The sequence below is a fragment of the Lissotriton vulgaris genome, chromosome 2_1, assembly GCF_964263255.1.
Source record: "Lissotriton vulgaris chromosome 2_1, aLisVul1.2, whole genome shotgun sequence".
NCBI lineage: Eukaryota > Metazoa > Chordata > Amphibia > Caudata > Salamandridae > Lissotriton > Lissotriton vulgaris.
Window position 1 is genome coordinate 791,735,825 of NC_141687.1, and position 14,967 is coordinate 791,750,791.

The 14,967-nt window shown below is 48.8% G+C and overlaps 1 protein-coding gene across 1 annotated transcript in view; it reads right to left on the reverse strand.

Annotated features, from left to right (window-relative positions):
- Positions 1-307: 307 nt before the first annotated feature.
- Positions 308-14,967, reverse strand: part of CIRSR (corepressor of RBPJ and splicing regulator) — a 197,100-nt gene continuing 182,440 nt past the window's right edge. Inside the window, exons 8-9 of the mRNA XM_086956153.1 lie at positions 8,606-8,694; positions 308-1,361 (exon numbers count right to left, since the gene is read on the reverse strand). Of these exons, the coding sequence (XP_086812279.1) occupies positions 731-1,361; positions 8,606-8,694 (720 nt within the window). The 3' untranslated portion in view covers positions 308-730. The remainder of the gene's footprint in view (positions 1,362-8,605; positions 8,695-14,967) is intronic.

The window sequence follows — 14,967 nt, forward strand, 5'->3', positions numbered from 1 at the left end:
GCCAGCCTTTATCAATGTTTCACTACAAAACTATGCTATTGTATTCTTTTAACAGAGTGTACGGTTCCCAGACAATGGTCGATTTGTATCGGGACACTGGAAAGTCCAAAAGGTTGTCCCTGTCCCCCCCAGAAATTTAGTGTCTCCTACGCCCCCGCTAGGACTAATGAGGTAAGGCATACAAGCATTACAGCTTAAAGTAACATGGTGCTGCATAGGGTGCCACACACCTCAAAGTTTGCACACAATACAGTGCTCGAAATGTCAGAATACAGGATATTTGTATCAGAAATTGAAATGGAGGTCATAGTTTACAATAGTTTTATTTTCAAAGCATGTCAAAGAGGTTGTTATGAGTATCACATGTACACACCCTTATATACAAGTTCTAAAGATAAGCACAACCTTCTTGCAGCACACGCTCTGTGTAGAGAAATTAAGCATTTATGTTAAGGATGACGTTTAAAAGAATACCAAGTGGGCGTTACAATTCTCCGGTGTCAAATATTAATCCAGCACACACTTTGTGTTGGCAGACGGTGGCTTCCTCTGCACTCCGAGAAAAGAGAAAAAGATAGCTCCATGAACAGTAAACATAGCACATATGAAACACAAATACAATGATGATAAAACACATCTTTGCCTAATGCAGAATAATACATTGCAACCCTCAGCAAATCTGTTCTAAATGAGTTCATTCTTAATCTGAGAGTGCCCCCCCTAGGCGCTATCAGTTTCTGTCCCGTCGTCTCTCTTGTTTCTCTTTGCTAGATTGTCTTCGGGGGTGCTCTTCATCTTTCCTTCTCTCGTGGTTTCCCTCTGGGCTGCTGGACCTGCTCCTGGCCTTCCGCTGCCTGTGTTGTTCATCTGCGGGGGTCCTGCTTCTCTCCTTCTTCTGCCTGTGACCTCTGCGTGGACTTTGTGACTTTTCTCTTCTTCTATGGCTCCTGCTGTCCTGTTCATGCCTGCTGTCCCGCTCACGCCGGTCACCTTGGCCCTTACCCTGGTTGTGGTTTATACCTGTTGACTGCTCTCTTTTATTGTCATATCTGCTGGTATTGGGCTTTTCCATACCCCCTTCTCCATTATGACGAGGTCTGGAAACAGTGCAATTGCGTTTTTCTGTTTTTCCCTCAGAATCGCTGCTGTTCTCTTCTGGGACCTTGGTTACGATTTTTTTGTGAGTTCTAACTTTGTTGTCAGCTTCACTATCACCGCTACTTTCTGAACTGTCACTGGATGAAGAGGAGGCACTGCTTTTGCGTTTCTTGTGTTTACTTTTGCTTTTTTTCTTTTCAAGCTTTTTCTTTTTCTTTTTATCTTTATTTTTTTTCTTTTTCTTCTCAAGACGGTCCAATTTTCTAAAAAATTAAAGGAAATGGGGTCAGACAATGTTTGTAAAGTGCAGTATTTTCACAACATGTGAACATTTTTAGGTCTGGCCTCAAGACCTATTTCGCATCTCACTAACTTCATGTTTCCCCAAAAAATCATGATAAAAAGTACACAAACATATTAATTCACATAAAACACATTTACATGACAGTTGCGATTGCGAATGAAAACAATTTTTTTTTAATTCACCAGTTATCGTTAGCTCCAAAAATGATAACTCCCACAACAGCCATGACATAACTCGCACACCAAATGCAATGCTTATGGACTTTGGCTGTGTGTAGATTGAGTAGACTTACCTCTCTTGAAAAGCTCAGGTGTCCACCCACAGGAGTTTGGCTGCAGGGCCTGGCTTCTAGCTAGACCTTGTGCTCAAACCCCCATTAATAGGCAACCGTGCTGCACACAGTCAAAGGTTGGCCACAGGATGGACTAAACAGAGACTGGCATAGGGCTGCACCCTGTACCCAAACCTCCTGGCGGCCAACCCCGCTGTGCAGGGGGCTTTGCCACATGTTCAAGTTTGCTTTGGTCACAGGGCTTTGCCAATTCACTGTGAGCAGCCAATCACAACTGCACAAGACCTTCCACTCTGTGCAGCTTGGGATGGTAGCTCGGATGTGTGTGTGTGTCGCTCTGTGTGTGTGTAGGGCTGTGTGTGTGTGTGTGTGGGGGGGGGGGGGTTCTGTGTTGGTTTGTGTGTTTGTGTGTGGCATTTGCGAGAGATTAAGCTATTGGCATTGTAAATGACAATGCAATTTTTCAAGCCCAACACATAAATAAAAATGTTGTCATTAACAATGCCAATAGCGAGGGAGGAGCCACAACACCAACCAAGATGGCCGCATAGTCTCCCGGCTCCGCTGACCTCCGTCCTACGCTCCAATATCCTGCCATCTATCCTGATTTCCTGCCCCGGATCCGTGTGTGTGACCTGTTTTGCACTTAAACGAGGTGCTCCCGGAGCTTCTCCGACATCGTGAAGCGAAGTAGCATTGAGTATTGATTTGAGGCCTAACCTAGCCGAGAAGCCGGGGTCTCGAGTGCTGGCCTTGCCGGGTCCGAGTTGAACAACAACGGACTGCTGGAAGCGGTTGGGTCCGGTCTCTGGAACATTCGAAATTTCGGAATTGCTTTGCTACCGTCTGCTGCTGGCTGCTCTATAGGAGGTGAGGTGACGAAGACGCGCGGTGCTGGGTTGCGGGGGTCCCGGTCCGGGGGTCCGGCATTCATACCGCCGGCGCCCCTTGGGCTGGAGTCTCGCTGCGCGCTACTGCACGCTAACAGTTTATCCCTCCTGGCTAATACCCGCTCCGTCTAAATCGTGCCCCGGAGAAGGCGCCTCTCCGTGGGGATCACCATGCCCGAAGGAAAATGGGGGCTGACGGAGCAGGCTCAGTGTGGCCCGTCATTGCGGACGGTGCTAGAGGCCCTTGTGACACTGCAGGAGACGGTTAAAGTTCAAACCCGCAGCTTGTTGTTGGCGGCGGATGGAATCAAAGGATTGAGACCGGATCCTGACTTGACGCCCGAGACCCGGCGGCCGGCTTGCTTTTCGATTGACGCCCCGATGGCGTACTTAGCCCCGGCGCTGGAAGCTGTATTTGCCCCCATCGCAGTGGAACTACCCGAAAATACTGTGCTTTGTGATTCAAACTATCCGTTGAAATCCCCGGTTTTGCAACTGTCGGAACACTTGACTGCTGCCCCCACTTCGGTTCCTTTTAATTGGGATTGTGAACTGTTTTGGACTGTGTTGACCCCCCTCCCCAGTCGGTCTCTTAAGATGGCGGATGGGATGAAGACTGGCTTCGGAGACGGGGAGGGGCATCGGTGGTATCAACCGACTACCTTGGGACCTGGCGTCCTTTTTTCATCTGTGGACCCCTGTTCTACTACTTTCTGTGTACTATTCGACATTTTGAGGACGGGGCTTTTTTCCCCTTACGGACTTAGCAAATTTAATCGACGGGGCCAAGGCTGAGACTGTTTTCTGGGTGGCTTACTGTGGTATCATGGTTAACGGGATTGTTTTGACTTAACGGAGTCCGGGACAGGGTTGGTTAGGTCGGGGGCGGGAGACCGGGAGTGCGTTGTATAAAGCCCTCCTCCATTTCCCCTCTTCGGGTGGGGTTTACTTTTTTCTCCTTTTTTCTCTGTTTCTTCTATATTTCGGGTTTCGGTTTTTGGGCGACAGGCACGCTGCTAGGGGGGTAGGCCGTAGTCATCTGCAGGGGTGCAGAGTGGGGGGGTGGGGGATGGGTTTTATGTTTTTCCTTGTTTCTATGGCCTTTTTCTTTTCTCATCTTTCCTAGACCTTTTCTTTTCTCCTTTTCCGGGTCAGTGTAGTGGGTTCCTTGTTAGGTCCATCTCTGTTTCACATCTGTGCCTCAACTCTCGCGATGTTTCAGGGCCAAGGGGCGGGCATACCTGCTGGCGCGAATCGCAATAGTATGCTTGTTTATCCTGGATGTCGTTTGCTTAAACGCCACTGCTTTACATGAAAATGGATTACCCATGGACACATTGCTACTTCGCTCGCCCCCACTTTGTAGCTTGAGATATTGTATGGCACCTGATCCTTCTATCTTATATTATAAAATGAAACCTTTTGTATCCTGATTCCAATTTGGTAGGTCTTCCAACCAGTAAGTACTGTGGGAGTAACGATTATGCCCCGGGGAGGCTGGGTCTGAAGTTTTTACTGTAGTACTGTGTTGTAATTGCTTAGCGGCCAGCCCTGGGGGTTGTAGGCCCGTGTTTGTACCTGGTTGAGAATGTTCAATAAAGGTTTTCACAAAAAAAACAACAAAAAAAAACAATGCCAATAGCTCTAACTTTTGCAAATGCTTGTTGTCTTTGTTTTTTCTCCCTTTACGTGCTGCTGTTTTCTTTACTGGGTTTTCCCACCTAGAAGCCCTTTATGCTGAGCTCTTTCTTTAGCCTGTAACGGGAGGTGTTGTTCCATGGTTGTATAGCTTCCAAATCTGTAATCATCTACAATCAAGAACTGCCAATATTGCCCAGAATTAATTTCTTAACTGCGAACCGTTTAAATAGATATGTGGCATTAGCGCCAGAACACCTTTTGAAGTATTTGTCATGCTTTACAAAATGTATGCGATAACATGTCATGACATCCTTCACATGTTTTGGTACGTGAAGGGTAATACCATAGCTACTGGGAGGAGTCGCCATTCCTCGGGCAATTAAAAAGAGAACTACAAAGACCCTCACAATGTCCAGTCCTTGATATACAGTTGGAAACTTCAGGCTATGCATTCCTACACTGGGTAATTAAAGTGCAGCAGTGCACCGGCGCCCAAAGCCCTGAGGGCACTGAACCCTGATAGCTGCTGTGCAGCGTCATTTTCCTGCTTGCATCAGGGCCTATGGTAAACTTGCTACGATTCTGCCCGGAATCACCTAGGTATGCAAGTATGGTGACTAAAACTATGTGAATCCGGGATACCTAGGGCAGCAAGTGCAACATTCTCTTAAGGTCACAAGTCATATATTACTTTTTTTTCTTTTCCTGAGAAAATCTTCACAATGCACCATGGGCAAAATCCAGGATACTGAATGGGCAGAAGGCTATCTAAAAAGAATTATTCACTACACACGTTATTTTAATAGCAGTATTTTTAAGAGATATGGCGAATAGCATGTGAACTTTCTCTATCACGAAAACTATCTAAAATAAACCAGAAGCCTAGTGAACTAATTAACGAATGACAAGACAATCACTGAAAGAACTAATGCATGACTGACTGAGACATCTTGCCAGCTACAACAAGCATTTGCAATGCAATAGGTCTTGCATTTGCGAGAGTTGGAGCTATTGGCATTGTAAATGACAATGCCTCTTATTAATTTGTTTTGAAAACCTATAAGCGGTGCATAAACATGCACTTAGTATGTATAGTCCTTGCTGTCAGTAAAAGAGACTGCCAGCTTTGCTTCTCATAAGAAAGGACTACAAGTACAAAGTGCTTGTTTACGCACTGCTTGCAGGTTTTTAAACGCATAAATAAAAGGCATTGTCATTTACAATGCCAATAGCTCAAACTCTCGCAAATGCGAGACCTATTGCATTGCAAATGGTTGTTTTATATTTTGCTCTCAATGCAGTGACTCCTAATTTACCCATGCAAACACACACAGACATTCAGTCATTGACCCTTCCAGTGTCTGATGTGGGGTACTGTCACTGCCGGATCACAGCAAGTGGTGTCTGTTGCCTATTTGGAGATAGGGTTGGAGTGTGTGTTATTACAGAGTCTAATTGAGGATGTGGCCTAACAGGTTAGAGCAGTCGACCTCGAAGCTGGGGAACCGGGTTTGAGTCCCGGCATGGACACTCAACATCCTGTGATGCTGGCAAATCACTTAATCTCCTTGTGCCTAACAAATGTAGAGCGCTCAAATACCTTTCGGACTAGTTTGCGCTATAAAAAACTGGCAATAAATAGTCCTTACTTTGGAGCTATTTCAATTCACAATGTGGGCAATGAGGTTACATGGCTCCGTAAGTATAAATGGGGAAGACATAATAGTTCCAAACTAGGTTTCAAGTTCACATGTCACCAGTCAAAAATCTGGGGGTCTGGTTCAGTGAAGATCTTCGGTTCACCACGCACATAAAGGAATTAGCAGGTCAGTGTTTTGGAACATTGAAATCACTGAGGAAGTTCTTACCCCTGTTACCCAGAGCAGCAAAGGAAATGGTTACCCGCGCCCTGATCCTCGCACGCATTGACTACGTCAATGCTCTGTATATCAGTTTGCCAGGTTACCTATTGAAGAAGCTGCAATCAATACAAAATGCAGCGGCCAGAGTCTTGCTTAATGTAGCGGGAGGGGCAAGCATGAAACAACATTTGCATGATTTGCACTGGCTTCCTGGAGTCCAAAGAGTTACATTTAAGGCTCTGACCCTCGCCCATGAAGCCCTTCATGGATTTGGCCCGCTCTACCTTCGGAAGCGTTTCAGCTTTTATGTGCCTCGGAGACAACTGCGCTCAGCCTCACAGTGTTTGGGGGATAGCTCCCTCTCCTTTAGGGGTTCAGAGGCATGGAACTCTCTGCCATATGCACTACGGGCTGTTTAGGAAGCGACTCAAAACTCTGTTGTTTATTTAAGCTACAGTCTCCGTCTCTTGCTCCCATGTTATCATGTGGCTGCCGCACCGAGACACTCTTGAGTGGCTGTGCGCATTATAAATTCTAATACCATAACATGTCAACATGCCACCTCAAAATTTGACAAAGCGTTCTTCAAGACTAAGTTTCCCGGCATTCCAGATACTCTTCTATGAGCAACAACAATGTGCCTTTATGGTATAATTACATGGGTCACTCAATATCATTTTTTCCAAAGTTCAAATGGACAACTGGTTGCACAAAAGTCTAATACTACCTTGCCTGTTATTGTTTGTGCTGTACATAACTGGTAGCATATCCATTTGTACCATGCGATTTAGTACTGTACACACAATGGATACTATGCTATGGTCTCTGAACAGCAAAGGTTTCATAAGGCTTTGCTGGTCCTGCCACAGTAAAGAAGGCACATGCAAGCCTGCTGCTGGTTTCATTTAAAGGTCAAAAAGTAGCAAACACTCAGAAACCAGGGTGAAGTTAATCAAAATTCTACTAGTGCCACCGAATGGGTCATGTCCTCAGAGTTTCGCTGAGAATCCACAGTAACCATTTTCCCATCCGGTGTCCATTTCTGAAATGCCGCCTGTAGTTCACAGACAAGCAACAGGTCTCGCAGACAAGCAACAGGTCTCGCCTTTTTGTCATACTGGCTTTGTCAAGGCTGCTTTGGAGGCGAGTGTGTGTTGGGTGAAGAAAGCACGTGAGGGAAAGAGCGACACATAGCACAGGGTGTTTTGTGGAGAAGAAGCACACAAGGAAGAGCAACAAGGGGTGTGGGCCAGGAAAAGCACACAAGGGAGCAAGCAACACAGAGAGCTGGGCAGATGGTCTGGTGGGGAGAAAAACACATTTGGGAGGGAGCTGGAAATCAGATGCACTCTCATGGAGTGCTTACCCAAATGGAAAAAAAGGGTCCCTAAAAGTGAACAGTGGAAGAATACGAGTCAGTCAAGCAAAAAGATAGTAAAGAGATTTGGGTCTAGGGGAGGGACAAATCTAAGAACGACAAGATGGGACATGGAAAGCCATCACATATAAATAAAGCAAATGCGAGTAACAATAAAGCCAACCAATGGTAAATGACGGTCGGGCTTTCAAGCCCACTGTAAGTTGACAACAGGTCATTCACAACCTGACAACTTGATCTGTCTGGTAGGCGAGTCATAAAAAGGAAACTGACATCAATCTGCACATCAAGAAGTGATTCACTAGCAGCCAGCTAGGTGCTTAAGCGACTTGACTTTCTTCCCACCTCATTCTGTGCCCAATAAAAAAACAGGCTATCTAGTAATTCCTATAAAACAATGCCAATAGAAAGGCGACTGAGGCTGTGTGCCTCTCATTCCATAAATGCAGCTTCCAGGGCAGGAAAGTGGGATATTATGGCAGGCAACATAGTTTGGGGACATACGTGGAACTGAAGGTGCCGTTTTTACAGGTTAAAAGACACTGCCTTCTTGTCAGGCCTAAATAAAAATGGGGCAGAAATAAATTACTTATTGCGGCCCCACGAGCTACAATGAGACCAGAACAGATAGATATTGGATGGCGTGATGCTAAAATGGCTGCACCCAATGTTCTGAGAGATTTTGTGGAGACTTTAGGGACGGTCATAAAAAAAATCTGCTTGAGGTTAAAAATAAAACAAAAAATTGCTTTTTGTTTACAAAGCATGGCGGGAATAAAGAATTCAGTGTAAGAAGACCGAGCACACCTTTGTGATATAAAAAGTCCCTAATGTATTTCTAACAGTGCACAGAGGAAATAATGTTTCCTGGAGTGAGCAGTGGAAGTATACAAACCATCCAATCAAAACATTGAGAAACCTAAAAGGTATTGGGAGGGCCAAACACAAGCTTGACAGCAAGGGCATCAACTCAACAGCAAACACATGCGACAGACAACAAAACTATTGAATCATAAATAAGGGGCTGACTCAAAGCCCATGCTAAGGAGATGCTATGTATTGTAAACAATAGGTGTTCTAAGTGCTAAGACCTACAAATATACTTTCCACAAAAATGAAGGGTGCTTTTCATGCATTTACCTCAACAGCTTCTGCTTTTGCTTGGTAGAAAGAGATTTTAGAAATTCAACTTCAGGGTCTTCTTCTTCTGGTTCACTTGCCACAAACTCCTAGAATATAGATGGATGCAATATTATAATTGAAGTACATGCAAACTAACAATCTGAAAGTAATTTTACATTGTACAGTCAGACATATTCCGACCCCAAATTTCATGAAAGCTAACTGAGAAAAGGTAATCCATAATGGTATGCTTAGAGATGTTCCAGTATTACAGGAAACACTCTTCCAATGCAATGAAAGATTACCTGTTTGCCCACATACAACCTATAATGCATTTCCAAACCTAGAATGTTGCTTGGGATGTTACACGCCACCCAAACATAAAGATGTGGGAACATTTTGGTAGAAGCAATGTAATGATTTTCCGAAAACCATTTAGGTTTAAATCTTTTTATTGAAAGACAGTGCAACAAGGTACATTGTGTACAATTACCATACAGGTCGATGCCCATAGGGCCCAATAAGGAGATCAAAAGGCTCAAAAAGGCCCTGGCGTTATTATCAAAGTCCGACCTGTCTGGGAAAAAGCAGCATATGCAACATCATATTTAGTAACTACCCAAAGAAAACTCCCCCTCCTCTCAACCCCCAACCCCCTCCCTGAGCCCCTCCCCCACCCCCACCCGGCCCTCGTCCAGTGCTCATGTCATCTCCCGTCTGACTGAGTTCCCAAGCCGGTGAAGTCCTGCCAGTGGCGAGTGTCTTAAGGGTCTGTGGTCGTTGGCTCAGTAAGACGCAATAATCGAAGGTAACGGGGACATGTGATTTCTGTGAATTCCGTAAGCAGCAGGGATCAAAATGAATGCCAAAGTTCTTTAAATTGGTCTCTATCCCCTGCCAAGGTGAGGGACAATTTTTCCATACCCAGCACGCGCCACATCCTGTGAAGCCAACCTGTAGTGGAGGGAATTGTGGTGGAGCGCCAATGTGTGAGGATGTTTTGCAGCGCTGACCCTAATGCAATGGCTATTTGGCGTCCCCTACGAGAACGCAATGGATATGTCAATGCGTTGAGGAGACCCAGCAGAACGTATGCGGGGAAGCGTGGTATGCCAGTTTTGAAATGGTTATCTACTTCGTCGAGTATGTGCGTCCAATATGATTGGAGGTGAGGGCATTCCCATAATAAGTGTACCAGGTTGCCTACTTGGCCGCAACCTCTCCAACAGAGCCTATCCTTGGTGTGATCCATGTCTCAGTGAGCCCCGTATGATGCGCAGAATGACGTGCTCTGTAAGAAATCCCTCCCCATTCTTTGTGGCTGAGGGCCCTGCCCAGCTCCCTCTCCCAACGTACTCGGCCTGGATTGTGGATGTATGTAGGTGGTGTCTGGATCATCTTATAGATGTCCGAGATAAGTTTGGCGTCGGAGGTGCGCAATATTAGCCACGTTCATATGGTGTGAGACACCTCTCAGCGGTCTCCCGGACTTGCGGTTGTAGCGCCCAGTGCCTCACCTGGAGGTATTGCATGCGTTCTGACTCGGGGAAGCCGTATTCCTTTTTGAAGAGTGGAAAAGGGAGCACCCCGTCCGGGCTGTAGACATGATATAAGAACCGGCAGCCCGCTGGGCGCCAGTGCGCAAAAGTCCCTTTCTCCATACCCTGGGTAAAGTCCGGGTTGTCCACCAGTGGCGTAAGCGGGGAGGGAAACATGGTCAGTTCATGGGTGCTATTGGTAGCATCCCAGACCTCCAGGGGGACCCGGGTAACGTGGGAAGCGTAGAGGTTTGCCGGCCTGTGCGTCTTCGGAAGGAAGGGGATCTCCTGTAGTGGATGTCCTGCCACCGCCTGGTCCTGAAAGAGCCAGTGCTTTTCAGATTCCCACCTGCTCAACTCTACTAAATAACGTAGCTGCGCCGCCTGGTAATATTTATGTAGAGCAGGGATGCCCAGCCCTCCAGAATCCGGGGCCAGCATGGCAATCGTCCTCTTCAATCTGGGCCAGATAAACTGGGCTAGGTCCGCCTGTGTTAGCCGAATCCATCCAGTGGGAGGTCACAGCGGCAGGGCCCGGAAAAGGTAGAGGATTTGTGGCAGGATGGTCATTTTGACCGCAGCTATTCTTCCCAGCCAGGAGAGAGGAAGATGTCTCCAACAGTTCAGTTCCTACCGGATCCGCTTGCGGTGGGTAGCGTAGTTCGCCACCGCCATGCTGGGGAGTGTAGGGGCGAGCTGAATCTCCAAATAGGGAACAGTATCAGACGCCCACTGAATGGGGAGGAGGTTCTGCAGGAAAGCCCTGGTAGAAGCGGAGAAGGACAAGTCCAACGCAGTGGACTTATCTGTGTTCATTTTAAACCCAGTCATCGCAGCAATGGTGTCAAGCTCGGCAATGCAGGCCGGAAGAGCAGAGCGTGGGTGATCTAGGGAGATCAGTATGTCATCAGCATAGAGACTGATGGTATGTGTATCGCTGCCGAACTTTATGCCGGATGCGTCCTGGTTTTGACGTATCCTTTGAGCAAGTGGTTCCATGTATAGGGCGAATAGAAGAGGCGACAGCGGGCATCCCTGCATCGTCCCTCTCTCAGTCGCAAAGCCGGTCGAGCTGTAGCCATTAACCTGCACCACTGCGGTGGGGGATCTATAACAATTAAAGATAAGAGGACGGAACTTCTCCCCAATCCCAACCTTGGACAGAACCAGTTCCAGATAGGGCCAGTGTAAGCAGTCGAACACTTTCTCGGCGTCGACTGCCAGCATCATACGCTCCCCCGGTATGCGGGAGGCTTTTTCGATCAGGTGGACCACCCGCTTGGTGTTATCCACTGTCTGCCATTCGGGGATAAAGCCCGCCTGATCTGGGTCAACGAAGCCTGGTAGATAGGGGGCTAGAAGTGCCGCTAGAATGCCGGTATATAGTTTGAGGTCGACGTTAAGGAGCGAGATCGGCCTGTAGGCTCTGCATTTAGTCCTGTCCTTCCCAGGTTTCGGAATAACCGAGAGGGATGCACGGAGGAGATCAGGCAGGATGGCCCCGGGTTCAGGGAAGGTATTAAAAAGGAGGGTGAGGTGTGGGGCCAGAGTTGTGCAAAAGGTCTTATACAAAATGTCGGAAAACCGTCCGGCCCTGGTGCTTTCCCTACTTTGAGTCAGGCAATAGCGGCAACCACCTCCTCAATGCGAATATCCCTCTACAGATACTCCGTCTGTACCGGGGCGAGGGAAGGGAGCGTGACCGAGTCTAAGTAATGCGCCGCGGTCAGCACATTCGGGGGGCCGCAGGAGTATAGCTTGGCATAGAAATCGCGGAACGTCTCCGCAATCTGCGCATCGTCCGACACTTTGGACCCATCTGGCCGGGATATCTCCTTGACTTTCTGTTGTTGCCACGCCGCCCGCAACCGGTTGGCAAGCAGGCGGCCGCTTCTATCTCCACCGGTATAATACGCGTGTTTGAGTCTCAGCGCAGCGTATTCTGCGCGGTCCATATTCAGAGCCGCTAGAAGTTGCCGTGCCACCTTAAGTTGTTTCCAGATTCTGGGGGGCCCATTCCGTTGGTGCATTTGTTCTAATTCATGCACCCTTTGAGTAAGCTTGTCCCGCTTGTCTTGCCTAGCTCGGTTTTCCGTGGAGGAGAGAGCAATAAATTCCGCGCGGAGTACTGCCTTCAAGGAAGCCTATTGAGTCGCGAGAGCGGTATCCGAGTTGGCATTGTGGGTCAGGTAATCTTGTATAGTGGTCTGAATATGTTTTACTACGTCTTTCCTGTGTAGTAGTGTATTGCGGAAATGCCACACTCTGGGGGGTATGATGCAGGTGGTAGGGCAAGTGTTGTGATGACCGGTGCGTGGTCCGACAGCGAAATGACCCCTATGTCTGTAGATGTAGCAAGAGTGCACACCGGGCCTGTAGCTAAAAAGTGATCTAATCTGGCATATGTTTTGTGTGCGTTGGAATAGTAGGAGTACTCCCTCTCGCGTGGATGGCTTAGGCGCCACAGATCATGAAGGTTGAGGTCTTTCAGTCTCTCTGTGCAAGTGGAGGATAGAGTCCCTGCCTGGTGAGTGCGTTGGCCTGACCTGTCAAGGACTGCGTCAAAGACCATATTCATGTCTCCTCCCAGTATGATATGCCTATCTGATGTGGCTGTGACGTCGTGGAGGGCTGAGTGAAGGAAACGTTCCTGGCCCTCGTTAGGAAAGTACAAGGAGAAAATCGTTAACGTGAGGCCGCCCAAAGCAACGCAGTATGCCAGCAGTCTGCCTCGCAGTTCCGCACTCTTATGAACGACTTCTCCCTTAAAGTGTCATGCCACCAGAATCGCCCACCCTGCAGTTTTAGTAGGGCCAGAAGAGAAGTATTGTCCCGGGAATTTGCGTGAACGGAGTCTATGGCAATCTCGAGCCAACATGTGTGTCTCCTGAAGCAGACAAATGTCCGCTTGCGCGTTTTCCAAGTAGGAAAGGACCGCCCGTCTCTTGACCGGGTTATTAAGACCCCGCACATTTAGGGTCAGTACCTTAAGGGTGTTGGGCATCATAGTGTGTAGTGGAATAGGGCATGGTTGCGTCATCGGTCAGGTGACCTCTAGCAGGGGGGAGGAAGAAGGGTCCCCAGATGACGCTTATCCGCCTGTGCAGGTATGAGACCTAGAGTGAAGAGATAAAAATGGAACCCTGGACTACCCTCCCTGCCCGCCTCCCCCACCCCTCCGGATCCCCTCGAAGCCCCCAACTGCAACTCCCCTCCCCCTCTGCCCATCTCCCCTGCCACCCCCCCTACCCCTACCCCAACTTGCCCCGACCCTCCTCACTCCCCCTCCCCAACTCCGACTTGTTGTCCCAGATAAACGGCATTGTCCCAGTCCTGCTTGGCCGCAGCGCAGGGCTGTGGTACAGTACTTACAGGAACGTGCAGCCACGTCACTGCGGTTGCCCCTACAACTGCCCCCCGGACACGTGCCATGACAAAGCTGAAGTGCTCTCCCCCCTTAGAGATGCTCATTCTGTGAACGCAGTGTCTCCGACTACTTCCTGGATGGCATTGACTATTTCTCTTTTGATGGTCTGTGCGTCCGGTTTCAAGTTAGGTGGCGATGACGGTTGCCATCCTTCCCCAGGGGGCTCCCGGGATGCTCTCGACGGCGTGGCCTCTTCCTTCTGGTCGATGCCCAACAGGGCGCATGTCTCCTGAAGAGAGCGTAGCTGGGGCAGTGGGCCGTCCCATTTAAAGATGAGGGGGTGTCCCCATGAGTAGGGAACCTCTTTGCTTCTCAAGAAGTCCGTGGCGACTTTGAAAGCCTTGCGCTTTTGAAGCATGATTGCTGACAAGTCTTGAAAGAGCGCGACCGGACGGAACCTCAGGGTTTGCCGCTTCCGAGCTTCTTTAAGGATACGTTCTGTGAGAGAAAAGTCCGTCAAAAAGGCTAAGATGTCCGGGGGGTGAGGGGGGGTGGGGGGCGCGGGCGTCCGGCGTGTCGCTCTCACTCTGTGCGCTCTATCAATTCTAACTTCAAAGTCAACCGATTCCCCAAGGATTTCCCGGAAGAGGGCCTGCAGGTAATCCCGTAATGTCCGGGCCCTCTTCTATTGATGGCACCCCCCAGACCCTTATGTTATTCCGTCGAGACCTGTTCTCCAAGTCTTCTGCGTGGGCTTGAAGGTCTACGTGCTGCTCCTTCAGGCGCAGTACCTCCTGTTGCAACTGCTCCACTTCTTCACTACGAGCATGGTCCGTTTCCTCGATGGCGGCCACCCGCTCCCCCAGGACGCTCCCCTCCCGTCTGATCTCGCAGACCTCTCCGGCGACTTCTTGTTTTAAGGTGTGGAAGTCATCCCGGAGCGAGTTAAAGAGGCTTACAAGGAAGGATTTAGTTATGGGTACTTCGCCCTCTGTAGAGTCAGTGATCTGCTTGAGAGCGCTCGGGGATGTCTGTCCCCTATCTCCCTTTGACTGCCCCTTGCTCAGCATCTCCGGAAGGGTCCGTTCACCCTTCTTGCATTGGCCCGCCATTGGGCACTGCCCGAGGGGGCGCTGAGCACGCTGATCTTTTATTGCTGCTTCGTTCTCCAAGCGGATCCCTGATGTCTACTAGACCATCCGCTATGTGTGGTGGGTCCGTAGCCACCGCTGGTACCGGCCACCGCCGATGCACCCAGTGTCTGGACTCCCTGGGGCGCCTGTTAATGGTGGTGGGGGGTGCGAAGGAGTCTTCAGTATGCGTTAGCAGGAACCTTCCCCCTCCGTACCCGCTATATCACTGGGTGCTGGCTGCGGGTATTATGGGGTTATTTCCCGGGTGCTATGAGGCTGGCTCACCTCTGCTTCGTCCTCCCTGTCAGAGGAACCGGACTCAGACCCACTGCTATGCTAGGA